At 44.3% G+C, this 27,389-nt stretch overlaps 1 protein-coding gene across 2 annotated transcripts in view; it reads left to right on the forward strand.

The window, feature by feature from the left end:
* The window catches only part of CALCR (calcitonin receptor), a 435,656-nt gene that overhangs the window by 394,864 nt on the left and 13,403 nt on the right, over positions 1-27,389 (forward strand). For both annotated transcript variants that reach the window (XM_073677352.1, XM_073677351.1), the window contains exons 8-12: positions 2,176-2,329; positions 2,853-2,913; positions 3,772-3,838; positions 10,251-10,469; positions 12,142-12,183. In XM_073677352.1, the coding sequence (XP_073533453.1) occupies positions 2,176-2,329; positions 2,853-2,913; positions 3,772-3,838; positions 10,251-10,469; positions 12,142-12,183 (543 nt within the window). The remainder of the gene's footprint in view (positions 1-2,175; positions 2,330-2,852; positions 2,914-3,771; positions 3,839-10,250; positions 10,470-12,141; positions 12,184-27,389) is intronic.

The raw sequence follows: 27,389 nt of genomic DNA on the forward strand, positions 1-27,389 counted from the left end.
GTACTCAGCATGGTGGGAGGAAGGAGGTTCAGGGTGAGGAATATGCGGTCCAGACTCACGGCTACTGAGACTTGACCGTGTGGAAGACAGGGTGGTGGTGGTGGCTAAGTGACTGGAAGCATTATCCGCTATCCAACCAAAAACCTTTTGACACTGCTCTGGGTTCAATAGTGGTGTGCTGCGGTCCCCTAGAAATTGGGACAGGAAGGTCGAGCGAGATGATGTGGGTGTTTATTGTGGCACAATTTCAGCTTGCCCACGGCCTTGTCCTCGGCCTCTGCATGCACCATTACCATCACGTCCAGTTCCCCGTCCCTTGCCATGTGCCTTGCCCATTTTAAATGGAGGACAGTATCTTCCACGCTCACTACAAATTACTGAGTTTGGAGCGAACTTATATGTGATCCGTGTGACGGAGAAAACAGAGTTTTAAATACCTGGCCTGTAGGTAAGTAGTTTGAACAGCAAACTGCTGTGAATTGCTTCACTGACACACTGAAAGAAATTTTTAATGGAGGTCAGAAATGGCAGTATTTTCTGACAACGTATATGTGATCCGTGTGACGGAGAAAACAGAGTTTTAAATAGCTGGATTTCTAGCGCTCTAATATGGAAAGGACCTGGCTGTATTCTGCAGTGCCAACAAGCAAATGGCACAGAAAAAATGGTGTTCTCTGTATTGCTTTTTAAGCAAATAATGAGGATTAAGATCCAAAGAAAAGTATTCCTGGCCCCTGAGACCTGGGCCTTTGTATAGAAATATCTAACAGCAGCAGAAGGCAGAACTGGAATGGAGCCTCTTGTGCTATATGCACTGCAGTCTGCTATATACCCTGCCTGCCTATATACACTGCCTGCCTGATATCTCTGCAGATGGATTAGTCCTCAGAAGGACTGTTTGTTAAGATGGATATGTGTAATGTACGGTTTTTCTCACTACACTACCTAATACACAAGCAAATCTCTCCCTGACGCAGCAGCAGCTCTCCCTACACTGTCTGATCCGGAGTGACTGTGACAAGCATGGCGGCGCCAGGTCTTATATACACCTGATGACGCTATGCGGCCAGCCAATCACTGTAATGCCACAACCAACATGGCTACGGCATTACAGTGCATGGCAGGCAATCCCTGCATGTTCATTGGCTCTCTAAAGAGCGCCAAACATGCAGGGAGGGGACCCGAGTTCCCGCCCGAGCAACCCGGAAATACTCGGCGAGCGCCGAGCATCTCGAGCAGTGAGATGCTCGAGCGAGCACCGAGCAGTAGCGAGCATGCTCGCTCATCACTATACCTTACTGATCCCTGGGGGCCCAACTGCTGGGACCCGCACTGATCCTGAGAACGGAGCCCTGATAAATAATGTGGACGTTGTGCATGTGCACTTACACTCCATTCATTCTCTATGGGACTTAAATGGGTACACGAGGATACGGCTCCCAGCAGTCGGGCTCCCATAACTTACACACTTGGTACTTTTTAAGGACTTCTATATCCTATGGCAAAATAAAATATTTACTCGCAGCATTTTATATATTTTTTTTGTCCTCGTTTGAATAAGAAACTGCCTAGTGTTACGATTTTGGGTCCTTTATATGATAATATGGGTGCTGCGGCTCTGGCTTTGGTGATCAGTCTTACGTCCACATCCAATTAGTTTTTCATACATCTCTGGTTTTACTACGCTCCACTATTGATTTCCTAATCATTTCCCAAAATTCAGTGTCTGCGTTGGTGATAAACACAATAAGACCACGGTGGATACTGTCGGAAATGATGTCAGATTCATAAACTTCATATTCTTACTGTCTAGACGCTCTAATATAAGGCCATGTGATCCTCTAACAGTCGTCCTTTTTTCACGGGGTCTTATTTGACCAGATATCTCTACTATTAAATAATATGGTGTCGTTATCCACGTTCTGCATTAGGAAGCAATAACTGTGTTACTATTGGAAAAAGAAAATCAGAGGTAAAATTGAGAATTGTGTAGCAAAATATAAACACAATAAAGGAAGAAATACAATTTTAAAAATGATGTTCACACTCTCAGAATCCACACACAACAATCTTTGACATCCTGCATAACACAAATGCTGTTTATCATGGGCGACAACATATAAGTAACGCTCTTTGGCGTTGATTGACACATTTCCATGACATTGTATCTTGTAGGTCAGTTGCAAGGTTCTCCAGTTCTTCCACCAGTATATGATGGGATGTAATTATTTCTGGATGTTGTGTGAAGGGATCTATCTCCACACGTTAATAGTGGTGGCGGTATTTGCTGAAGAACAGCATCTACATTGGTATTATCTCCTTGGCTGGGGTAAGTCCAAAATTCTTATCACTTTATATTAACATATTTTTTACCCGGTGTAAATGCCGCTGTTCTCCTGAATCTGGCGATGTTTTTCTTTTGTTCCTGCGCTTCTCAGTTCCTGAGATATGGACCCTTTTTCCTTGCATATAAATTTAGTATTTTTTAGCCAACTGGGTAGAGTTTTAAAGAACATGCCCACTGAGATTAGTTGAGGATCACACCCATTTGGCAAACAAGACCAGATTCACGTACAGGGAAGAGGAGGCCATATCTCAGGAACTGAGAGGCGCAGGAACAAAAGAAAACCATCACCGGATTCAGGAGAACAGTGGGATTTACACCAGGTAAAAAAATTACTCCTGCCCCACTTTAGGAGAAATGAGTTAAGGATGGCTTCCATATTCAAAATTAGCTTTTTTTTCCCATGGTTGCTCTGAGTCAAACCTTGAAAAATTAGTTAATTAATGTGGCTTGAACCCAAAGAACTTGCTTACTGTGACACAGCCTCTTATGCATTCTTGTTTTTCAGGGTTCCCTTTAGTGCCTACATCAATTCATGCCTTTGCAAGAACAAAATATTTTAATGACAAGTAAGTAATGAATCATTTTTGATGCTTTCATTATTTAATTAATGCGTATTATTAGTGCATATATTCATAGACCTTAATTTAGGATTCTCATCTTTTAGCCAGGAGTGGGGAGCAGATACAAAGAGCTCCTCTCTCTCTCTCTGGATAACCTGTCCTGCCCTGTATTACATAAACTATGTATTAATGTGAAAGGGCACTATGTAATGCTTCATTTCTCCTGTGGTGGCGCTGCAGGAAATCTAAACACTTAGCGCCCCATTCATCATTTGCTACTTATTGAAATCACTTCTTTCTTCTTTTTTTTTTTCTCGTCTTGTGGTATTTGCTGATGTTTTTTGCGCCAAATTCATCAAAATGGGGCGCGCGGTTCATGAATCAAAATCAAAAGTACTCTTTATTTCTGCATTTAACCAGATTTTGCACCAAAAGTTTAAAATCTTTTTAAAAATTAGCTATATTGAAAACTCAATTTGCGCCAAAAAACTGTGACATGTGGCAAAAGTCGCATTTCATGAATCTGTCAAAAACATCTGGAGAAGCGAAGTTGTAGAGGAAAAATAAAAAAAAAAAGACTTAAAAAAGAAAGACACATTAAAAAGTGTAGGAATTAAGGCACAAATAATAAAGCCAAGAAAAGGAGCAAATTACGACAGAAAAGTGGAGAAACAACAGTAATGAATCATGTGTCAGCTGTTCGCTGATGGTTTGGGAGGAGGAAACAGTTTTTGATTCCTACATTATCAAGGGACAGGTCTGACTTATAGGGATTGTTAAAATCTGAGTCCTTCTTTAATAATTTGCTTTTTCCTTTATCCTATTCATATTTGTAAATAAAACTAACTTTTTGCTTTATTACAGCTGTTGGATGAGCGTGGAGACACATCTCTTATACATTGTGCATGGGCCAATCATGGCAGCACTTCTGGTAAGAGTCTTATGTTCTGCTAAAGGAGTGAGAACGAAATAATATCAATAATAGTAAATACAATTTCCATCAATTCTACATCCTATTGTCCAGGGGTGACCAATAATCTGGAATTATGTAAAATGCTTTGATTGTTACAAATGTACATTATGTTATCAAGAAAATCACTCTCTTTTTCCCAGACTATACATCTCTACCTTCACTAGAACCAGTGTGGTTTAAAACGCGTCAGCCTGAAAGTACTGGTTCTCCTTAAGGAGTATTGCCTGATTATGGAGTCTTACAGGCAATGCTCCATGGGAGAAAAGTATGCAAAATAGTATCTTTTATTCTGTAAGAGAGCTAGCTCACAAAGTCTAATAGAAGAAATCCAACAGTTCACCATACTCATATTGGCTTTATCCATAGTGCTTGGCACCTTGAGTGGAGCGCGTCAGTATAATCAAGTCGTCACTCCATCCTTCTTGAGAAAACTCTGTGTTTATTGTAACTTTATTCCATACATGCTACAACCACTGAACACAGATCCTCAAACGCGGAAAAGCACTGAACACACATCCTCAAACGCGTCAAAACCACTGAACACACATCCTCAAATGCGTCAAAACCACTGAACACACATCCTCAAACGCGTCAAAACCACTGAACACACATCCTCAAATGCGTCAAAACCACTGAACACACATCCTTAAAAGCGTCGAAACCACTGAACACACATCCTGAAATGCGTCAAAACCACTGAACACAGATCCTCAAACACTGACGCGTTTCAAAAGTAAAATTCCTTATTCATAGCATATAGATAAATGAGGAAGTTTACTTCCGAAATGCATCAGTGTATGAGGATCTGGGTTCAGTGGTTTTAGCGCATATGGAATAAAGTTACAATAATCACAGAATCTTTTCAAAATGAATGCTGGCTTTTGTCTTACATGGTTTTCGCACAAAGTACCACCTCGAGCATAAATGTCTGACCCTTTAGTGAGCCTTGATCAGGGAGAAGTACGAAACCAGAAGCTCATCTGCAGACTGTTTCAGGATGTTTGCCCCTCATCAGTGTAAAGCAGAGTCTAGCTGGCTGAGAGCGATGCCCTTTAGGCATGGTGGAGGAGGAATCCCAAAACAGGTTGCCTGTAAATTTAGTTTTGCTTGCCATTTACCCCTGGTCTTGTCACAAAACTCATTAAGTGTCAGACATTGACTTATAGGGTAGCTAGCTCTACTAGGTGGTACTTGTGGCAGAGTGGGATGGACAAGACCAACAGACATATAGCGGACCTCTGAACTGCCAACAGATTTGGTGTGATGGGGTTGTCTCACCTCAGTAAGTTACTTATCTCCTGCAGTGCCATACACAGTGAATGTGTGGCATTTTGGAGCCCCATTCTCATGACCGTTTATAGGCCGTATGCAGTTTCACATAGGTCCCGGATCCTGGGGGAGTCCAGAAAGTCTCATTTCCTTTATTAGAGCAGCCCTAACTCCAATTAAAATTTTCTTGTATTCAGTTTATGGCCGAGGAAAATAAGACATTTCTGATTTCTAAGAATCTCCAGGGGCTTGCCAGAGTGTTCGTTTATGTTATACCTTTCATAAATATAGATGTTTTGTACATACAGTACAGACCAAAAGTTTGGACACACCTTCTCATTTAAAGATTTTTCTGTATTTTCATGACTTTGAAAATTGTACATTCACACTGAAGGCATCAAAACTATGAATTAACACATGTGGAATTATATACTTAACAAAAAAGTGTGAAACAACTGAAAATATGTCTTATATTCTAGGTTCTTCAAAGTAGCCACCTTTTGCTTTGATGACTGCTTTGCACACTCTTGGCATTCTCTTGATGAGCTTCAAGAGGTAGTCACCGGAAATGGTTTTCACTTCACAGGTGTGCCCTATCAGGTTTAATAAGTGGGATTTCTTGCCTTATAAATGGGGTTTGGACCATCAGTTGTGTTGTGCAGAAGTCAGGTGGATGCACAGCTGATAGTCCTACTGAATAGACTGTTAGAATTTGTATTATGGCAAGAAAAAAGCAGCTAAGTAAAGAAAAACGAGTGACCATCATTACTTTAAGAAATGAAGGTCAGTCAGTCCAAAAAATTGGGCAAACTTTGAATGTGTCCCCAAGTGCAGTTGCAAAAACCATCAAGCACTACAAAGAAACTGGCTCACATGAGGACCGCCCCAGGAAAGGAAGACCAAGAGTCACCTCTGCTTCTGAGGATAAGTTTATCTGAGTCACCAGCCTCAGAAATCGCAGGTTAACAGCAGCTCAGATTAGAGACCAGGTCAATGCCACACAGAGTTCTAGCAGCAGATAAGTTTATCTGAGTCACCAGCCTCAGAAATCGCAGGTTAACAGCAGCTCAGATTAGAGACCAGGTCAATGCCACACAGAGTTCTAGCAGCAGACACATCTCTACAACAACTGTTAAGAGGAGACTTTGTGCAGCAGGCCTTCATGGTAAAATAGCTGCTAGGAAACCACTGCTAAGGACAGGCAACAAGCTGAAGAGACTTGTTTGGGCTAAAGAACACAAAGAATGGACATTAGACAAGTGGAAATCTGTGCTTTGGTCTGATGAGTCCAAATTTGAGATCTTTGGTTCCAACCACCGTGTCTTTGTGGAATGCAGAAAAGGTGAACGGATGGACTCTACATGCCTGGTTCCCACCGTGAAGCATGGAGGAGGAGGTGTGATGGTGTGGGGCTACTTTGCTGGTGACACTGTTGGGGATTTATTCAAAATTGAAGGCATACTGAACCAGCATGGCTACCACAGCATCTTGCAGCGGCATGCTATTCCATCCGGTTTGCGTTTAGTTGGACCATCATTTATTTTTCAACAGGACAATGACCCCAAACACACCTCCAGGCTGTGTAAGGGCTATTTGACCAAGAAGGAGAGTGATGGGGTGCTACGCCAGATGACCTGGCCTCCACAGTCACCAGACCTGAACCCAATCGAGATGGTTTGGGGTGAGCTGGACCACAGAGTGAAGGCAAAAGGTCCAACAAGTGCTAAGCATCTCTGGGAACTCCTTCAAGATTGTTGGAAGACCATTTCCGGTGACTACCTCTTGAAGCTCATCAAGAGAATGCCAAGAGTGTGCAAAGCAGTCATCAAAGCAAAAGGTGGCTACTTTGAAGAACCTAGAATATAAGACATATTTTCAGTTGTTTCATACTTTTTTGTTAAGTATATAATTCCACATGTGTTAATTCATAGTTTTGATGCCTTCAGTGCGAATATACAATTTTCAAAGTCATGAAAATACAGAAAAAACTTTAAATGAGAAGGTGTGTCCAAACTTTTGGTCTGTACTGTACATTTAGGCGTTTTCAACGTAGTTGCAAACAGCAGAATTAATAACTGCATAATAAGTCAGAAACACTCCCTGTGCCCACCCAGCTTAGTCACATCTCTCAACGGATCTTTGTTTCAATGTGTTCTTGTGGGAATTACGACCCCTAGTGCAATTGGAAGGACAGAGAACACTATCCCCTTCCTTAATCTAATACCTATAAGAGAAGACCAGTATTACAAATGACTGTTTGTGGATGACATAATGCATTTGCATGTGAATTAAAATGCTAATTTTTTGGGAATGCCACAACATATAGAAGATACTAAAGGTCTTTGAAATGTAAATCCATCATATCTTTTATCTGTCGCTGCATTCCCGAGAAATTAATGTGCTCATATATATGTGGTTTTAGTGGTAGAACTTACTGGTGGATTCCCTTTAATGTAGTTTTATACTTTTAGTTAGTTACAAAAATTTCCAAGATGCTAAGTAAAATAAAAAATCTCCGAACGTTACAGAGATACGGTAAATTCTCTTAGACCAAGGCATTAAATTTGACAGATACTGGTACATGTATCTGTAATAGAAGACTGATTACTATTATTTTGTGATGAGAGGGGGCTGGTGTAAAATCTCTTTAGGAAAACATCTCAGCTTTGAATAGACGTACAGAATAACCGGCAAATTACCTGGTAAAGTCATTCAGGAAATTACCAGTGAAGTGATTCAGGATTTGGGTATAACACAGGATTATAAGTATTTTCTTTCACTGATACATTGCAGATATTTTCTCATTTGACTTCAATGAGTCTTGGAAATGAAGTGTAGGAATTGGGAAGCAGCCGGCAGATGATGGCTAGGTTGCTCGTGCACTGATTATGAGCACATTCATGGAGAACACATAGTTAGGCTAAAAACATGTAGAATTCAAATCTGTGTCTCTTTGGGTAAAGCCATCCTACCAAGCTGATGGTTTGAAGAGAGTCTGATCTTTGATTCTCCTTGTAAAGTTTATTTTCAATCTCTGTTTCAAGTCTCACTGCTACAGAAGCACATGCCCCTTAAAATAATTACAGTTGTCCTTGCAAGTACACGTTCACAGGTAAGGTATTATGGAGGGCATTACTCACAGGGCTCAGCTATTATTGTTTGAGCTAATCTATTTACATAGTTGGTATAGTAGGGGGCTCTTTAAATCAACATAATTGTTTCAGAATCAAAGAGGAGACAACAATCAGGGTTATACAAATACTGGTCTGTTCTTCTAGACCAGCCACATAAATACACATACATTTACAAGTCAAAACAAAGATAATAGTGTATTTCTCTTGAATTAACAAATCTAATCGTCCGGTTTATTAAGATTATAGGCTGTATCGTCACACCAAGAATTCTAGTGTTGAGCACAGAAGATCTGTGGTTTCTGGGAGACTTAAGCCGGCCATACACTCATTAGATGGCTGTTGGCCAAAGGATCGTTCAGCCGATAGTCTTCTCAACCGACTCTTCCTAATGTAGGAGTGCTCGTTCGGTTGAGCGCTCCTGTGTTCTCTATGAGAAAGCCCTCGACTGACACGTCGGAGAACAATGCGATCGGCAGACCGAAATCGGATATTCCTGATTGTCATCATTCCCAATCATGATTTGGCTGGCGCCTGCATACACATTAAACTGTCAGTATTGGCGGGTTTGGCTGACAAAAGTCTAATGAGTATGGTCAGCCCTAGGCAGCACCTGAGAGATTTGTAGGTTCTGGAGTCTGGGAAATGTCCCCTTTCTTCAGGATACTCCGGGACATTTTGTGAGGGTGAGCAAGTATGTCCTAAAATAATATAGGCCCCAGACTTGACCCTTTAAATAAATAAAGACCCAAGCCAGAATAAAGTCTAAATATAGGCTCCAGACCAGACATGCAGATACTTACTTCTCTCAATTCTTGCAGTTTTCACTTTAATGGAAATCTTGATGCCAACCCTGAAATCAGGACGCTATTTGCAGCTGTGCATGGGGGTGAAGAGAACTGCAGTAAAGAGGGTAATGGAGTATCCATTAAAGAACAAATTGCACTCAGGAGATTTGTCCACTATTTTGGGAGTCCATCCCTTTTTTTCTCATAGTCTCCCTTTCTGAGAGAGTTAACTACTCGTTTTGGGTAAGAGATGAGAGAATTAAATTAAGGCGAATTCGAATTTGCTTTGAATTTATTGCAATTCACTTTGCATGAATTCAATAAAATGGCTGGCTGGTATTTTTTGCTGGTTTCTACAGGGACCGGAAGGGGATAAAAAATGTAAAAAAGTGTATTAAACTCTCCTGTCCATGGAACACCGCCGCGGAGTCCCATTCTGACCATTTAGTCTGACTCCTTAGTTTGGCATTTTTGGGTCACGCCATAATGTCACAATGCCGTGAAGCCCAGGCCATACTAGATGTGCCGCAGACATGCTGGGAGACAGAGTCTTACCGAAGACCAGACTGGAGTGGGGCGATGTGGTGGGACAGAAGAGGGTCTGAGGAAGATGGCTAGACATTTATCTTTACCTACATGTATTCGTTCTGGGTCCTGGAGAGATAAGGCACATATAATTTGCATCAAATAAATTTGATGAGAATTGAGTTTGCTGGTCGAATTCGAATGAAGTTGACAAGTTTGAATTTTGTAATTCTCTCATCACTGGTGGAGACCACACTATTACCACCGACATACAAGACCAACCAAGGATGACCCTATGCTCACTGCTTCTTGCTAATTACCAGCCTGTTCTGCCCTGTGACGAACGCAGCGATTCTCCTGCTACATTGGACCTCACGTTAGGTGAACAGCTCTTTCTCTTCCGCTTCCGGTCTCCTCTGTCGACACCTATACATGAGAAAATATCTCTGCCTTGGAATGACTGGCTTAGACCAACATCTAGATATGATTGGGATAACCTTCATGAGAGGTGATGGGTGTCTGCAGTCCAGGTTTTTCATCATGTATGGTAATGGAGATGTTGGGCTTATTGGGCTCCTCTGGTGATGGCGATGGGTCAGAGTCATGTATTGCTCATCACATGGAACACACATTGATACTGAATTCATCTCGTTACAGGTCAACTTGTTCTTTCTCCTGAACATTGTTCTTGTCCTCGTGACCAAGTTACGGGATACTCACCGCGCAGAGTCCAACATGTATATGAAAGCCGTAAGGGCTACGTTAATTCTGGTGCCGCTGCTAGGTATCCAGTTTGTCATCTTTCCATGGAGGCCGGAGAATCGACTGGCAGGAGAAATCTATGACTATATTATGCACATATTGATGCATTATCAGGTAACATTCAGATTTCAGTCGTTTATCAATTATAGTTATTTCCAGTTACTATGCAGACAGTATTCAGTGTTAGATACCACCAAGTGCACAAGCTGTACAAGAAACTGCCTGTATCTACTGCACAGACTTGTTTTACTCCTGCTCATTAAATAGCAGAAAATAATAGTACAAGAAAATAAGGAGTGTTACAATATAAAATGCTGGTCAGGGAATGAAAACTAGAGAAAATAATTTTTGATCGGCTTCGGAAGGTACACCTTCTCCCATTTCCAATCACTTACATGCCGCTGTCAGTAATGCCGCTAGTTTCGATCGCAGCAGTTATACTCGGGGGCTGGCTGTATAACACAGCCTGCACAGAGTGGCATTGATCCGGCTCAGCTCCTGTATGGCAGATGTTGAAAATTGAAACCTGTATGTGGTTGTTTCCCAAGGAAGAAGTGTGTCTGTCACTTCGAAACGCGTCGAATAAAACCGCATGTTTAATAATTCTTGTTAACCGATGTCTTCAATAATCGGCAGCACGGAAAGAATCCACAAATTCTCCATACCTTTGAATTGAAACCTTGGCAGAGTGTGCCCCCGGCACTTAACAGGGTCCGCCACGTCTTGTGTCTGGCCCAAGAAAGTCAATAGGAAGAGCTTCATGCATGTGTGACTGCCTCTTTCTGGATGTATAGGATGATCATATCATATGGCAATCTGTGGACCCCGTTTATTCTTGGGGGTCCAAGAGTTGTCTTGAAAATTGTGGGAAAATGCTGAGTTAGGGTAACTCCCACTTGTAGTTTGGACTCCTATCAAGTCTTAGACATTGGTATGCCATTAAAGATTATATTGGGAATTGTTACTTTTACAGCAAAGATGGTGTCAAAATATTACAATGGAAACCAAACAACAATAAAATAGTTAATATTATCATTGGTTCTCCCGTCTTCCCGTCTTTTTACATGGTTGAAGCTATTAAAATGGGTCTGCTGGGTATTTTTTGCAGAAACAGTTCCATTCTAGCCCATAGATTGTACTACATTCATTTGACCTTGGCTTAGCTGCAATACCAGACACAACCTATGGTCAACGGTGGCGCTCTTTTCATAGACCCATTTAAAGTGTTATTCCCATCTTCATATGGGGATATTGTCTGATGGAGTTTGTAAAAACAGGCACTTTTGTAATTTACTGTTTACTAAAATTTGCACCTGTTCTTGATAGATTAACACTTTTCTATTGTTTGGAGAGTATTGCCAAGGAAACCGACCACCTCTGCTGTCTAGCTTGTAAGCACTGTGCTGAAGCTGGCTGAAGATTAGGAGGTAACAGTGCGCTCCAGCATCAAAACAGTGCTAACAACCTCAACAAAAACAAGCTTGCAAGCATTTTGCATGTACTGGTGTCTGGCAGCAATGGTCGGTCTCCAAGGCAACAAGATGTAAACAAAAGAAAAGTGTTAATATTTCAAGAGCGGCTGAAAATTTTAATAAGGAGTTAATTGCAAAAGTGCTTATATTTACAAGCTCTATCTGATAATATCTGTTTATGGAAATGGAAATAACACTTTAAAACCCCCTTTAAGCTAAGTGTCCCTGATATACTAACTGATTATCTTATAAATCCAATTATTCTGTCTCCATATGTTGATGAGAGTAATAGATACAGTTTTCTTCTTTTTAAGGGATTACTTGTTGCTACAATCTTCTGTTTCTTTAATGGGGAGGTAAGAGCTCTTTATTTTTATATATAATGCCTCGTTATGAAATGTTAGATATTATATTTAAAGTTGTTTATTTGCCAACATTTCTGGGAAGGTTTATGCTCTGGTCCAACCCTGCCCTGCCGAGATCACACCACCACCGTTCCCGGTATTGCCCCCACAATTCAACCACTTTTAGGTGGAGTTTACATAAACTGCATAAAGGTCATGGGAAACTTTGCGGTAACCCGATATTCAGCCCACCCACGGTCCAAGAATCTCCTGTGCACGGAAGGCTTGTAGTACGGCAAGAGTTGCAGAGTGAAAGAAGGAACATGTTCCTTATTTATTGCAAATCCATTAAAATCAAGACACAGAGTAGACGCAGACGTGTTTCAGACTAAACGTCCTTAATCATATGCAATGATTAAGGACGTTTAGTCTGAAACACGTCTGCGTCTACTCTATGTCTGAATTTTAATGGATTTGCAATAAATAGGGAATATTTACAAGATCCCTCACTGGATGTACCTTCTTTTACCTTACATAAATTGCGCTCGTTTCAATCCAAGAGTCGCTGAAATCCGAGACAATTGGTAACTAGGTCATTAAATGTATAATTATTATGGTCATCTAATGTCAACATTTACCTTTGATCTACCTAGGAATGCACCTTTAATTCTCGGAGTTGATGTGAATCCAAGAGGACAGACCCCTGCCAATGAGAAAATGATGGCATGTTCTAGTGATAAGCCATCTTTGATATGATTAAGCTCCTCCTAGTGGTGGGTTTAGGCACTTAAAATCTTATTATTTGTGCCAAGATTGGAAGTTATGCTTATCCCTTTCCCAATTACTGGGATTCTGACCATTGGGAACCCAATTATTCCCAAGAACGGGTTTTTGAAGGGCCCCTTCTGAACCTTTCATTCTCTATCATAGTAAATGAGTTGCTCAATGATAGGGCACTCAAATTTTATTAGGTACTATTCACTTTTTGAAAAAGTCACAAAATACCAGTTGTAACAAATTTTAGTGACTTTTGACACCAATTAGAGGGGTTGGCAAATTCTCTCTAAAATTCTCCATTCCCACTAAATGTGGGCTATGCGTTTTTCAAATAGATCATGGGTGGGGGTTTCAGGCGTACTTAGGTTATGTTCACATTCGGAGAATAAAAATACACAGTTTTTCACAGTACCGGCGTAATCAATCGATTCGATTTCTGAAATCTCATGCACAAACTCCACTTGTTTTCTTGCGTATTTTGTGTATTTTTTCCATGACGTATCATGTCAATTCTTTCAGTGTTTTTGCAGAAAATGCTAGTAAAAATGCTAAAAAAATCACTTAAAAATGTGACAAAAATGTGCATATTTTACACAGCGTTTTTCCAGCAACCTCACTAGTTTTAGTTGCAGAATAAAATGTTGAAAAAATGGAACGAATGAACATTCCCTTACACTTTCTGAGGTTGTGTCCGATAATCTTGTAGATATCTGTCCATGCAATCTTTTCCTTCCATGTCTTCCATTGAGAAGGGTGCTTAATCTGCTCATTTTTGCTACAAGGGGAAGGACGCAGTTGATTTGGTCAAGGACTGTTTTACAAAAAATATCACAACCTTTTTGTAAGTAATAATGGAATAAAAAAAGTTAAAGGGAATCTACTATGTAATCTAACAGCAGCATGATGTAGGGGCAGAGACCCTGATTCCAGCTATGTATCACTTAGTTTACTGGGTACCGCAGTTGTGATAGAATCCCTGTTTTCGCTAGCAGAGCTCTGAGTTCTGAGCTCTGTATAACCCTGCCCACACCACTGATTAGCTGCCTCCTGTATACACTGTATGTTAACAGAAATCTAACAATCAGTGCTGGGGGAGTGGCTGGACCAGGAGGCACAAGACACCTAGTCCTGTAGTGATAATCTCCTGCTGATAAAACACTGATTATATTGAAACAGCAAAACACAGCCTAGTAAGTGACACATCACTGGAATCAGGCGCTCAGCCCCTAAATTATGCTGCTCTCAAATTACATAGCAAACACTTGCTGATAGATTCCCTTTAAAAAGAGTAATATTGTGAAATGATGAGAATATTGTTGTGTGAAGAACTCTACTGGAAAAAAACTATTGTATTTTGATGAGTGTAAATCACTTTGGTTTAATTTTTGGACAACATTTACATATTTAAAATATTGCTTGCGCTGGTAGCGTTAGGCTTTGGATATAAGGGTTAGGAGATTGGAAAAATGGTTTTAAAAATAATTTTTTTGGGATACCCAAATAGATTAAAACATACACTTTATTTAAAATTATTAAGACAATAAAATATGAAAATACGGGGAATAAAGGATATTTTAAAAAAGTCCTTGGGAGTGTAAAAGGTTCTTGAGGGTAGGACCAAGTTGGCATCGACGGCTCTAGGGAATGGATGCAGTAGGTGGATGCAGGTGATCTAGGTAAAGTTAGATGGGGAGAGAGAGGAGTTAGTGGGTTTGCATGTTCACAGCCTTCGCGGCAGAGAGTAGAATTTACCTGCGATAAGGTTGACTGTTGAGTAAGTTCATAGGTGGTGACACTAAACTTGATCGTGGTTGTGGTAAGGGTACCACGAACTGGAGGGAGAAAGGTGGGATCAGTATAATTATGACCTGGTAGATGGCGTGCCTTGTTGTATCAAAAAGTAGAGGAGCTTATTTAAGGTACAGTTAGTACAATGGGTATGCAAATGAGCTTTACCTTTTGAGACGAATTGTTGGTGCCTGGGAATTGGACGTGGAGTGTGTCCTGAATGGGACGTAGCCTGTAGGATACTAATAAGCGATGGTTACTAGGAATAATTCTGTAGTTAAAATGGTGAACGTGAGTTAGAGATAGCGGAGTTGGATTACCTCTGGTTCATGTGGCTGGAGTTAACGTATAAATGGAAGCTTGCCGTTCTCACCGAGGGCTTGTAGTGTCTGTGATTTTTGTAGTCGTGTATCACCTCTGGATTGAGGTGGCAGTGGCTACAGGTGAAGCTCGGACTGGAACAGTCTCCTGAGGCTTCTTGGGCTGGCACTAGCTTCAGTTGACGTGGGTGTTATACCCGGTGGCAATGCACATTCAGTGTTAGAAGCTGTGGAACTCAAAACTGAGGTATCACAATATTTATCTTTAAGATGAATGACTCAGTACCTGATTTGTTCGTGTATATGGAGCTCAGTATAAAGACTTACAGTTGCGGATTTCTTGGAACCGATCCTGTTCGCTGTTAAGGTCCTGTGTGCTGGTTCGTTGTGCTCTTTAGATTAGAGCGTTTGCTGAGTAGGCGGTAGGTATGAGGGAGAGAAGCGAGGATTGTAAGCGGAGTCGGGGGAGATACAGTGAGTCACCGGCCGGGACTCCGCTTACAATCCTCGCTTCTCTCCCTCATACCTACCGCCTACTCAGCAAACGCTCTAATCTAAAGAGCACAACGAACCAGCACACAGGACCTTAACAGCGAACAGGATCGGTTCCAAGAAATCCGCAACTGTAAGTCTTTATACTGAGCTCCATATACACGAACAAATCAGGTACTGAGTCATTCATCTTAAAGATAAATATTGTGATACCTCAGTTTTGAGTTCCACAGCTTCTAACACTGAATGTGCATTGCCACCGGGTATAACACCCACGTCAACTGAAGCTAGTGCCAGCCCAAGAAGCCTCAGGAGACTGTTCCAGTCCGAGCTTCACCTGTAGCCACTGCCACCTCAATCCAGAGGTGATACACGACTACAAAAATCACAGACACTACAAGCCCTCGGTGAGAACGGCAAGCTTCCATTTATACGTTAACTCCAGCCACATGAACCAGAGGTAATCCAACTCCGCTATCTCTAACTCACGTTCACCATTTTAACTACAGAATTATTCCTAGTAACCATCGCTTATTAGTATCCTACAGGCTACGTCCCATTCAGGACACACTCCACGTCCAATTCCCAGGCACCAACAATTCGTCTCAAAAGGTAAAGCTCATTTGCATACCCATTGTACTAACTGTACCTTAAATAAGCTCCTCTACTTTTTGATACAACAAGGCACGCCATCTACCAGGTCATAATTATACTGATCCCACCTTTCTCCCTCCAGTTCGTGGTACCCTTACCACAACCACGATCAAGTTTAGTGTCACCACCTATGAACTTACTCAACAGTCAACCTTATCGCAGGTAAATTCTACTCTCTGCCGCGAAGGCTGTGAACATGCAAACCCACTAACTCCTCTCTCTCCCCATCTAACTTTACCTAGATCACCTGCATCCACCTACTGCATCCATTCCCTAGAGCCGTCGATGCCAACTTGGTCCTACCCTCAAGAACCTTTTACACTCCCAAGGACTTTTTTAAAATATCCTTTATTCCCCGTATTTTCATATTTTATTGTCTTAATAATTTTAAATAAAGTGTATGTTTTAATCTATTTGGGTATCCCAAAAAAATTATTTTTAAAACCATTTTTCCAATCTCCTAACCCTTATATCCAAAGCCTAACGCTACCAGCGCAAGCAATATTTTAAATTTATTCATTGGATATATCCAAACCAGACAATTTGTGGTAGGTTGTCTTTTCTTGCAGCAGGTACAATATAAGGCTCACATACCAGCGCCTCTACCAACTATTTATTTCTGAACATTTACATCTTAGCAAGTACATTGCATCCGCAGAAAATGTCAGGCATGGAAACCTGAGGAACAGGACGACCTCTTCTCTGCTTAGCAAGAAAGGATACGGAATCTAGATAAATCTCTCATTGTTCCGCTAAGTGACAGCTGCGGTATCAGGGCGGCACCCGGAGTTATCACAACAGTCAAATTTTTTAAATTTGTCCAGTAACACTGATCAAAAGAAAGTAATGAACCCCAAATTTCATATAATAATAATAATAATAATAATAATAATAAACTAGCTGGTAATAGAATTATACAACACTGAGTCTTCTAGTCTATTACTATTTCTCTCTAGATTTATTCTGTATTCATAGTGCAGCTGTCACTTGCATACGACTCTTTATTTTATTATTTTTTACATTATTTTTCTAACTGATAATATGGAAATTTAAAAACGTTAAAGAAAAGTAACTGGAATTAAAAATACAAACGAAACGTTTAAAATATAAAACAATCTAATAGTGATAATTTAGTTTTCAGTTATTATATTTTATTTTTACAGAACCTTCTAAACCTATTCTATTAGAAATAGCAAAAATGAACATGACTTGGCTTTTAGGCTTGACATAACCAGATTAGTCAAGTTTCTTAATTTTTTTTTTTTTTTTAGGTAGGCCAATTATTTATTTTCTCAGGTTTCTTGGAAAAGCGTGACTGAAAAATATATATATATTTTTAAACTTTCCTGAAGTGGCCATATTAGAAGCGCACAATTTATTTTCTTCTAGTACATGTATAAATAGTGCAGCAGGGTGTATGTGCTCAATGGGGGCAGAAATAAAAGTGATAGAGCGCAGCCCAAAAAAATGTAAAAAAAAAATAGAGTTCCGGGGAAGCTACCTGGAGAGTGTGTAGCGTGTGAATTGTGTTGCTATCTTGTCTTATCTAGTACAACAGCTGTCATTAACTCACCATTTAACGATAATGACGAGATGACTCTGCTGACACTGTCCTAGTCTATACAGCAAAGCTGAAGAATGCAAGTCAGCCTACTGTGTCTGCTCCAATGGCCACTGTTAAAACTGTGATATTTCAGAATTGAGTATATTCATATGAAATGACAGACAGAATAGCTGATGGCGGGGGAGCACCGTTTTTGAAATATAGTTCTGTCCATGTCTTTTCTGTCTAAAATGTGCGGAGCAACAGTAGCAATGTGCAGTTGAGGTGACGGCAGAAACTATATTATTGAGGGTGATCCATTATCATGCTATGCAAAGGGTAGGAAATATAAATCGTGCCTACTGGATGGCGTTGCAGTTCCTTACATATCACATTGATCCGGGTGCTAGTAGAATCTAGGTTCCCTCAAGCTCCGACATGACCGTTGGTCTCTTGAGCCCGCGTCACTACTGCCGTTATCTTTGTCTCTCTTGTAACACAATATGCCAGATTGGAACTAAACCATCTCATTTGGTCGGTACTTCTGTTCACCACATTCTTTCTTCCCATCTTGGCTGTACCCCGGCATCAATAAACCACTGCTCGACTGTTGCAATCTGGCTGTTGCTTGTTCTTCCACTCATTAACTGACCACTTCATGCCAAACACTTAATTCTGGAGAAACTGCAAACCCCCATCCTGTGGTTAGCCTGCATTACTGTATCCTCCTTCTGCATGAACATGAGGGTTCCATTTTCTTAAGTACTTTATGACGCGCCCCCTGGGCCAGTGTTGTTTGGGGGGATACCCGGAGCCGGATCAGATGGGGGTTGTAGTCTCCGAGTGGCGGTGACCCGGTCCGTGCCCAGGGTGTCAAGCTCAGTGTGTGGCAGTCCTACAGATGTTACTGGATGTTCTTTAGTGTCGACTACGCCACCCGTTGATTTGCGGTCACTACGGCCGCCGCTGCAGCAGGGTCCGCTGAGGCTGGTGGTGTGTGTGCAGCTCAGGTAGTATAACCCCCAACGGGAGGGGTATAGCCTCAGGGGGTCAGTTGCAGAGGATGGTGGTTGTGGAGGTGCAGTGAGGATGGTAATGAAACTCAGAGTCGGGCTGTGCAGTTCAGGGTTTTTACTTACTGCTTTTGTGTTGGTCACTCCGGCCTTGAGTGACCACCCGAGCCGTGCTGCGTCCACCAGGTCCTGGACTCGGCCAACCCCCAGGTGATTCTGGAGCGTGTTCCTGAGCTCCCTTTCTGACTTGTCCTTCTCTCTGGCCTTCCCCACCAGGGATCCACCTAAGTCCGGCTCCCTCGGACCTCTTGTTGGTAAAACCCTTGTCTCTGGGTTCCCTGACCCTATTCTTGGTTTGCCTTCCGGGTGGATTTAGTGGGTGGTCGTGGCAGATCCTGCCCACGACCTCCGGTCTCTGGCTAAGGATTAGTGCCCTCCACCAGCTTGGGATCCGGTACCCTTGTGTCAACTCTTCACCCTCTGGTCTAATTTTGGGTTCTTGGAGTTCCCTCTTCTCCCCCTCTGGGTCCTTCTTTTCTCCTCTCTCTCACTCTCTTGGCCTTGGAGCTGGCTGAGCTGCTCTGCTTGTCTGACCAAACCTCTACAAAAGACCCTGTTCTAAGATGGTTCCCACCTTATATACTCCCTCTATGTGTGAGCTCAGGTGACCAGCACCCAATGAGCTCCTAGCATTACCCAGACTGCTCCCCCTATCTGCCCCTACACTACTGGGATGTTCCACCCCCCTCCCACTCCAGCCAGGGACAGACGCTGTCGTACCTGCACATTTCTCTAGTGGGAGTACCATTGGTCTGTCCCCCGGAAATGGGATGTATGTAGTGCATGCAGCCTACTGAGCTCAGTTCCACACTCCATCCTTACCCGGGAGTGGAATATCACACCTCTGGCTTGAGGTGCAATACCCCTGTAGCAGCCGAATCCTCAGGGTGCTACATTCCCCCCTGGTAAATCACAGCACGTCCTCGGGCTGTAAGATATAAAAAACATCCAAAACATACAATTTTTTTTCATAAACATAAACATATAAAACATCACATATATTATCAGCAATAAAACTTTTCATATAAAACTTTTCATAAATAACATCCTTGTAAACACTCTTGCTCCTCCGGCCACGGTGCAACTTGTGACCGGGAAAAGTGCGACAGTCTCCTTTAGAAACACGGTTTTCCTATAAAACCTGTAGAGGGCGCCTTAGAAAGCGCAACTATATACAGGGGGAATATGGCCGCTCTCAGTCCTCGGCCAGGTAATGGGAATAGGGACACACGGGTTAACAGTTCACTCTTGTCCCAACGGGGACATATTTAAAGCAGCAACAGTTCACTGTACCCCGATGGGTAACTATTTACAGTCTCTTTACCGTACTTTAACGACGGCGTCCTCCTGCTCCTTCTTTGGATTCAGACCCGTCCGGGTCCTCCTGCTCCTCCTCACACCGCAGCTCCTCCTCCGTCAGGCGATGTACATGGAGGGCGTAGGGTCCTTTGGCACACTTGTGCCGGGTGAAGGTGACCTCGTCCCCTACATACAGGTCACGACCTCTGTGTCCCTCCGGCAGATGGCTTTCTACGTCTCTGCGGGTGACAAAGACGTCGCCGGGGGTATGATGGTCTCTTATGAAGCCCCACCCATGCTGCAGGTTGAATTTAATCACAGTCCCGGTGGTACGGGGACCATGAGCTGCACGGGGATCTCTCCTGGTCCGGCTCTTCTGCTCCGCGCTCCTTATCTGTGCTTGCTGTTCCTGGACCCGCCTCTCTCTCCGCTCCTTCTCGAAGACCTCGAGCTGCTGGCGGCAGCACTATGCACGCTCCGCTGCGGCCGCCCGAGTCTCCTGAGTGAACCCCATGAGGTCTCCTCCGGTGGGGTCCCACTCAAACTGTGCCTCCTCTAGCGGGGGCTGGGTCCTCCTGACGGGTTTCGGAGCCGGAATCAGGGGCTCACACAGGGGCCTCGCCCTTTGGAGTTCCAGTTGGTAGTACTCCTGGGGCCATATGAAGGGCTGCCCATCCGGGCACGTATGCTGGGCGAACAGGTCCTCACCCAGGTGCGGTAGTTTAGGTGTTATGGGCGCTGTGGTGGTAGCGGCGCCCGGGTTGACCAGGCCTTGCGACCAGGCTTGGGGCACGCTAAAGGAAAAGGGCACCGTAAGAACGGCGGCGCCCGTGGTTACTCGGCCCTGCGACCAGGCTGGTGGCTCCGCGGAGGTAGGGGGCGCTGTTGGAATGGCGGCGCCCGGGTGTACTAGGCCTTGCGACCAGGCCGATGGTATTTCCTGCTTTGCCGCGCTCAGGGTCGAAAGCGCGTGACGTCACAGGGGTCGCGGCCGCGGTTTCCGGTTGAGGCCTAGTCTGCGGCGGTGACGATGCAGCGACGGGCACGGCAGGGGGAATTTCGGGCTCTGCGACGGGGAGCTGGGGCAGGCACGCGGTTCCCCGGCTCGGGGTAGAGACGTCCCCTTTACCTGCCTCCATTCGTTCAGCTCCCTTCTCGGCGCCGTCTCCGGCCTTGAGTCCTCCTGCACCATCCTCAGAGGCGGTCTGTCTCCTCGTCTCGGGTGGCGTGCTCCGCTGACGGGTTCCAGTCTGCTGGGCCATCTCTCGGCTCCACTCCGCCAACGTCTCTCGCTGCACCCGGGCCATCCTCCGTGCGAGGCCCTCCAGCGCAGTCTGTGCACACTCCCGGTCTCGGGGGAGCTGTGCCAGGACCTCCACTAGGCCTAGTGGGGTTGTGGCTTGTAGCAGGCTCCTGACCACTGGGTCGGTGCTGCCTGACTCTCCCTCCATCTCCGGGTAGGCTTTCTCTGGACTCCTCTCCAGACTTCTTGTCTCCGGGTGCGCTCTCTCCAGACTGCTCCAGGCGACACCCATCTTTGCTCTCTTGTTCTGTCTCCGCCCACATTGAGGGTGGTCCCGGGGCAACTTTGTGATTGTCAGTTCCAGGGGCAGTTCTCTCACGCTGATGGACACTTCCAGCATCACAGTCTCTGTTGGTGGGCGCGGTTTCCGCTTTTGGCGCCATTCTTCGACCTGGCCCACGATGGGAGGTGACCTCTTGCCACCCTCTGGCACGCCCATAATGGCGTCCGCTCTTCCAAGGCGGGAAATCTTTGGAAATGGCGGGAAATCTTTGGAAATGGCGGGAAAAAGCTGCAAATGGCGGACAACCGGCGGGAAACGACCTGTGATGGGGTCCGTTGGCGGGGACCCTCCGGAACCGGCGGGAGACTTCTTTTTAAGGTAACGGTGAACTTTTCTTCAGGCACGCAGTACCCGGTTGTTGCGGGCACGTTATCCTGCCGACTACGCCAAAGTTGACGCGCCCCCTGGGCCAGTGTTGTTTGGGGGGATACCCGGAGCCGGATCAGATGGGGGTTGTAGTCTCCGAGTGGCGGTGACCCGGTCCGTGCCCAGGGTGTCAAGCTCAGTGTGTGGCAGTCCTACAGATGTTACTGGATGTTCTTTAGTGTCGACTACGCCACCCGTTGATTTGCGGTCACTACGGCCGCCGCTGCAGCAGGGTCCGCTGAGGCTGGTGGTGTGTGTGCAGCTCAGGTAGTATAACCCCCAACGGGAGGGGTATAGCCTCAGGGGGTCAGTTGCAGAGGATGGTGGTTGTGGAGGTGCAGTGAGGATGGTAATGAAACTCAGAGTCGGGCTGTGCAGTTCAGGGTTTTTACTTACTGCTTTTGTGTTGGTCACTCCGGCCTTGAGTGACCACCCGAGCCGTGCTGCGTCCACCAGGTCCTGGACTCGGCCAACCCCCAGGTGATTCTGGAGCGTGTTCCTGAGCTCCCTTTCTGACTTGTCCTTCTCTCTGGCCTTCCCCACCAGGGATCCACCTAAGTCCGGCTCCCTCGGGCCTCTTGTTGGTAAAACCCTTGTCTCTGGGTTCCCTGACCCTATTCTTGGTTTGCCTTCCGGGTGGATTTAGTGGGTGGTCGTGGCAGATCCTGCCCACGACCTCCGGTCTCTGGCTAAGGATTAGTGCCCTCCACCAGCTTGGGATCCGGTACCCTTGTGCCAACTCTTCACCCTCTGGTCTAATTTTGGGTTCTTGGAGTTCCCTCTTCTCCCCCTCTGGGTCCTTCTTTTCTCCTCTCTCTCACTCTCTTGGCCTTGGAGCTGGCTGAGCTGCTCTGCTTGTCTGACCAAACCTCTACAAAAGACCCTGTTCTAAGATGGTTCCCACCTTATATACTCCCTCTATGTGTGAGCTCAGGTGACCAGCACCCAATGAGCTCCTAGCATTACCCAGACTGCTCCCCCTATCTGCCCCTACACTACTGGGATGTTCCACCCCCCTCCCACTCCAGCCAGGGACAGACGCTGTCGTACCTGCACATTTCTCTAGTGGGAGTACCATTGGTCTGTCCCCCGGAAATGGGATGTATGTAGTGCATGCAGCCTACTGAGCTCAGTTCCACACTCCATCCTTACCAGGGAGTGGAATATCACACCTCTGGCTTGAGGTGCAATACCCCTGTAGCAGCTGAATCCTCAGGGTGCTACACTTTACACTTGGGATCACTCACCAATTCCACCACTTTGTGGGACACTTATCATTGCTACCACTGTGCCAATACTGCACCTGCACAAAACTTTGCCAGACATCTTTGTTCCATGACTTCCTGTTATGAACTGCTACAAACACTAAGGAAAGATAGGAAAACTGTCCCTACAATAGGACTAAGCTGATTCCCTACAATGCAGCGGGGGACCTGTTCCTTGTGAACAGACCCGCCTAAGTCCTCGGCTAGTCTGAACGCAGACCTATAGATATAAGGGAGGGGTCCCTACAAGAACTAAGGACTGGGATATAGTTGGACACCTCCTAGCAGAAATTGTAGCAGAGCAAAGACAAACAAACAAACAAAAGTACAAGTGGTCAAAAGACCAAGCAAACTACAGAGTAAGGTACAAGGTACCTGGCTAGCTTAAGAGTAAATGTAACACTGAAGTCCAGCAAGGCCAGGAGGGCGGAGCTGGATTATATAGGCAAAAAGTCATGTGACCAGCAAAATAGAAAAAATTAACAGGAGGGTTCTAACAGTACCCCCTCTTCTATGAGGATCCTCCGGATCCTCCAGGCCCAGGTCTATCAGGAAACCTCCTGTGAAACGCTCCGACAAGTCTAGGAGCAGAGACATCATCCGCCCTTACCCAGGAGTTATCCTCGGGACTGAAACCTTTCCAAGCGACGAGATACTGCAATCTCCCTCTATGCCATCTAGAATTAAGAATGCGAGAAATTTCATATTCACCATCTTCCTCCACCGGAGGAACAGAGACAGTGGCGTCCCTATCAGAAACATCAGCTTTTTTCAATAAGGAAACATGAAACACCGGATTAGTCTTCCAGGAGGTGGGAACCTCCAACCTAACAGCAGATTGGTTAACTGCCTGAAGCACCTTAAACGGACCTACAAACTTCGGGCCCAATTTCTTAGAAGGAATCCTCAACCGCAGATTCCTAGAGGACAAACAAACCATGTCACCAACAGTAAACAAAACCTCTTGACGTTTCCTGTCAAAGTACCTCTTGGATTTTTTGTTAGCCTCTTGAAGGTTACGACGTACATCAGTCCAAACTCTCTCCAAATCACCGGAAAAATTCTCCTCGTCCGGCACAGCCGATACCAATTTGGAGAATGACCCAAACGACAGATGTCTCCCAGTACAACAAAAAAAAGGAGAACACCCAGCAGAAGAGGATGTATGGTTGTTAAGAGCAAATTCAGCAAGTGTCAGAAACTCAGACCACCCCTCTTGATTGTCAGCCACAAAACAACGGAAAAACTGTTCAACATCCTGATTCTTCCTTTCTGTCTGGCCATTAGACTCAGGATGATAACCAGATGAAAATGACAAATGGACTCCCAACCTGTCACAAAAGGCACGCCAAAAACGAGCCACGAACTGAGGTCCCCTATCGGAAACAATGTCGGTAGGAACGCCATGGAGCCTGACAATTTCTTTAACAAAAGCCTTAGCGAGTGTCTTGGCGCAGGGCAGTTTGATGAAGGGAACCAAGTGACACATCTTGCTGAAACGGTCCACGACCACCCAGATGACAGTGAAACCCTCAGAGGAGGGAAGGTCAGTAATAAAGTCCATAGCAAGATGCGTCCAAGGTGCACTAGGAACCTCCAGAGGGCAAAGCAACCCCGCAGCAGGAGCATGTGAAGACTTAGATCTAGCACACACAGTACATTGACGCACCCACTTAATGACTTCCTTCTGCCATCCAGGCCACCAAAAACTGCGACCCACAAGTCTCTTGGTCTCAGAAATTCCTGGATGACCTGCCAACCGAGACTCATGACACTCCACAAACAAATCTCTCCTAAAGATCCTAGGCACAAACAACCTCCCATGGGGAGTGTTAGATGGGGCATTCTCCTGTGCTTTAAGAATCTCATCTTCCAAAACGGAGTCCAATGCTGCTATCACAACTCCTTCCTGTAAAATGCTCTCCTCCTCCTCAGCACCGACCATGGGAGAAAAGCTGCGAGATAAAGCATCAGCTTTTACATTCTTGGTAGCCGGGATGTAAGTAACAGAAAAATTAAACCGCAAAAAAAAAGTGCCCACCTAGCTTGACGGGCATTCAAGCGCTTGGCAGCATCAAGATAGATCAGATTCTTATGATCAGTGAAAACCTGAATGGGAAATTTAGCGCCTTCCAAGAGATGACGCCAGTGTTCAAATGCGAGTTTAATCGCCAGCAATTCCCGATTACCGACATCGTAATTAAGTTCGGTCTCAGAAAAAATTTTTGAAAAAAAAGCACAGGGATGTACTCCATCCTTGTTTTCCTGAGACAAAACAGCACCGACCCCCACTGAAGAAGCATCAACCTCGACCAAAAAAGGCTTGGTCTCATCAGGCTGCATAAGGATGGGGGCAGAACTGAACCTCTCCTTGAGATACACAAAAGCTTCAATGGCCTCAGTAGTCCACTGGACCGTATTCGCACCTTTCCTGGTGAGATCGGTCAGCAGCTTAACAATTATAGAAAAATTCTTAATGAATTTCCTGTAATAATTGGCGAAACCCAAAAATCTCTGTATTGGTTTCAAACCAATAGGCCTAGGCCATTCTTGCACCGCCTGAACCATCACCGGGTCCATCTCAAAGCCCTCGCTGGAGATAATGTAGCCGAAAAAACGAATTCTCTGCACAGTGAACTCACATTTCTCCAGCTTAGCAAAAAGTGAATTGTCGCTTAACAACTGCAATACCTCACGTACGCTCCGCCAATGAGACTCCAGATCAGGCGAATAAATCAAAATGTCATCCAAATACACAACCACATTCTTACCAATCAACGGTCTTAGGATGTCATTAATAAGGTTCTGAAAAAACGCTGGTGCGTTGGTAAGACCAAAGGGCATAACCAGATTCTCAAAATGACCCACTGGAGTGTTAAAAGCAGTTTTCCACTCATCACCTTCCTTCATACGTAACAAATTGTATGCCCCCCGGAGATCAATCTTAGAGAACCACTTGGCCCCCACTAACTGGTTGAACAAGTCAGGAATTAATGGCAGTGGATAGGAATTGAGTACTGTAATTTTATTAATTTCGCGAAAGTCCAGACATGGACGTAAACCGCCGTCCTTCTTTTTTACAAAAAAAGATCCAACAGCCACAGGTGACTTAGAAGGTCTAATGTGACCGGCGGCCAAGCTTGTCTGTATGTATTCCTCCAAGGCCTTTCTCTCAGGGATAGTAAGATTAAATAAGCGACTCTTGGGAAGAGTTGCTCCAGGGACAAATTCAATAGTACAATCATAGTCCCTATGAGGAGGCAAAACTTGCAACTCCTCAGAAAAAACCTTCCAAAAATCCTGAATAGGTACAGGTAATTCCCCTCTTTCCACAGCAGCAATGCGACCGTTACAGCATCTATCATAACACTTAGGACTCCAAGACTTAATTTCATTGGTAGACCAGTCCAGTACAGGATTGTGCAATTTTAACCAAGGTAACCCCAAAACCACTGGAGCAGGCAAATTATTTAATACCGCCAAATCCAAATTCTCTTGGTGGATACCATTAATTGTGAGGGGAAATTCAAAAACCTTGTGAGTAATACCTTTCAAGGGAGCCATCAACAGCAACCACAGAAATAGGAGATGACAAAGGTTTGGATTCTAATTTAAATTTTTCCAAAAAACCCTCATCAATCACATTGAGTGTAGAACCACAATCCACAAATACCCGAAATTCAATCAACTCCTCCTGGAATGAGGTGCTTCCAGAAAGAAATACTCCTTTTGAGTTTAAACACGCTATGCGGGCGTAACTGACCTCTTTTTTTTTTTCTTTGTTCAAACGAAGCACACAGTTCTTAATAAAGTGGTCAGATTTACAGCAATAAAAACACAATCCTTTATCAAACCTGCGGTCTTTTTCCTGAGAGTGGGGTGACATCGCCCCAATCTCCATCGGTTCTCCACCCTCCGAGCAGACCCTCTGAAAACTAGGAGCTGCCATAGCAGTAGATTTCTCTTCATTACTCCTAGCACGCAGTCTCCTGTCCACACATATGGCTAATTGCATTGCCTCCTGCAAGGTTCCAGGTTTTGGAAAGGCAATCAGC

Source organism: Phyllobates terribilis, unplaced genomic scaffold (genome assembly GCF_046119375.1).
Source record: "Phyllobates terribilis strain yellow unplaced genomic scaffold, ASM4611937v1 Scaffold_4__5_contigs__length_816908805, whole genome shotgun sequence".
In the NCBI taxonomy this organism is placed as follows: domain Eukaryota; kingdom Metazoa; phylum Chordata; class Amphibia; order Anura; family Dendrobatidae; genus Phyllobates; species Phyllobates terribilis.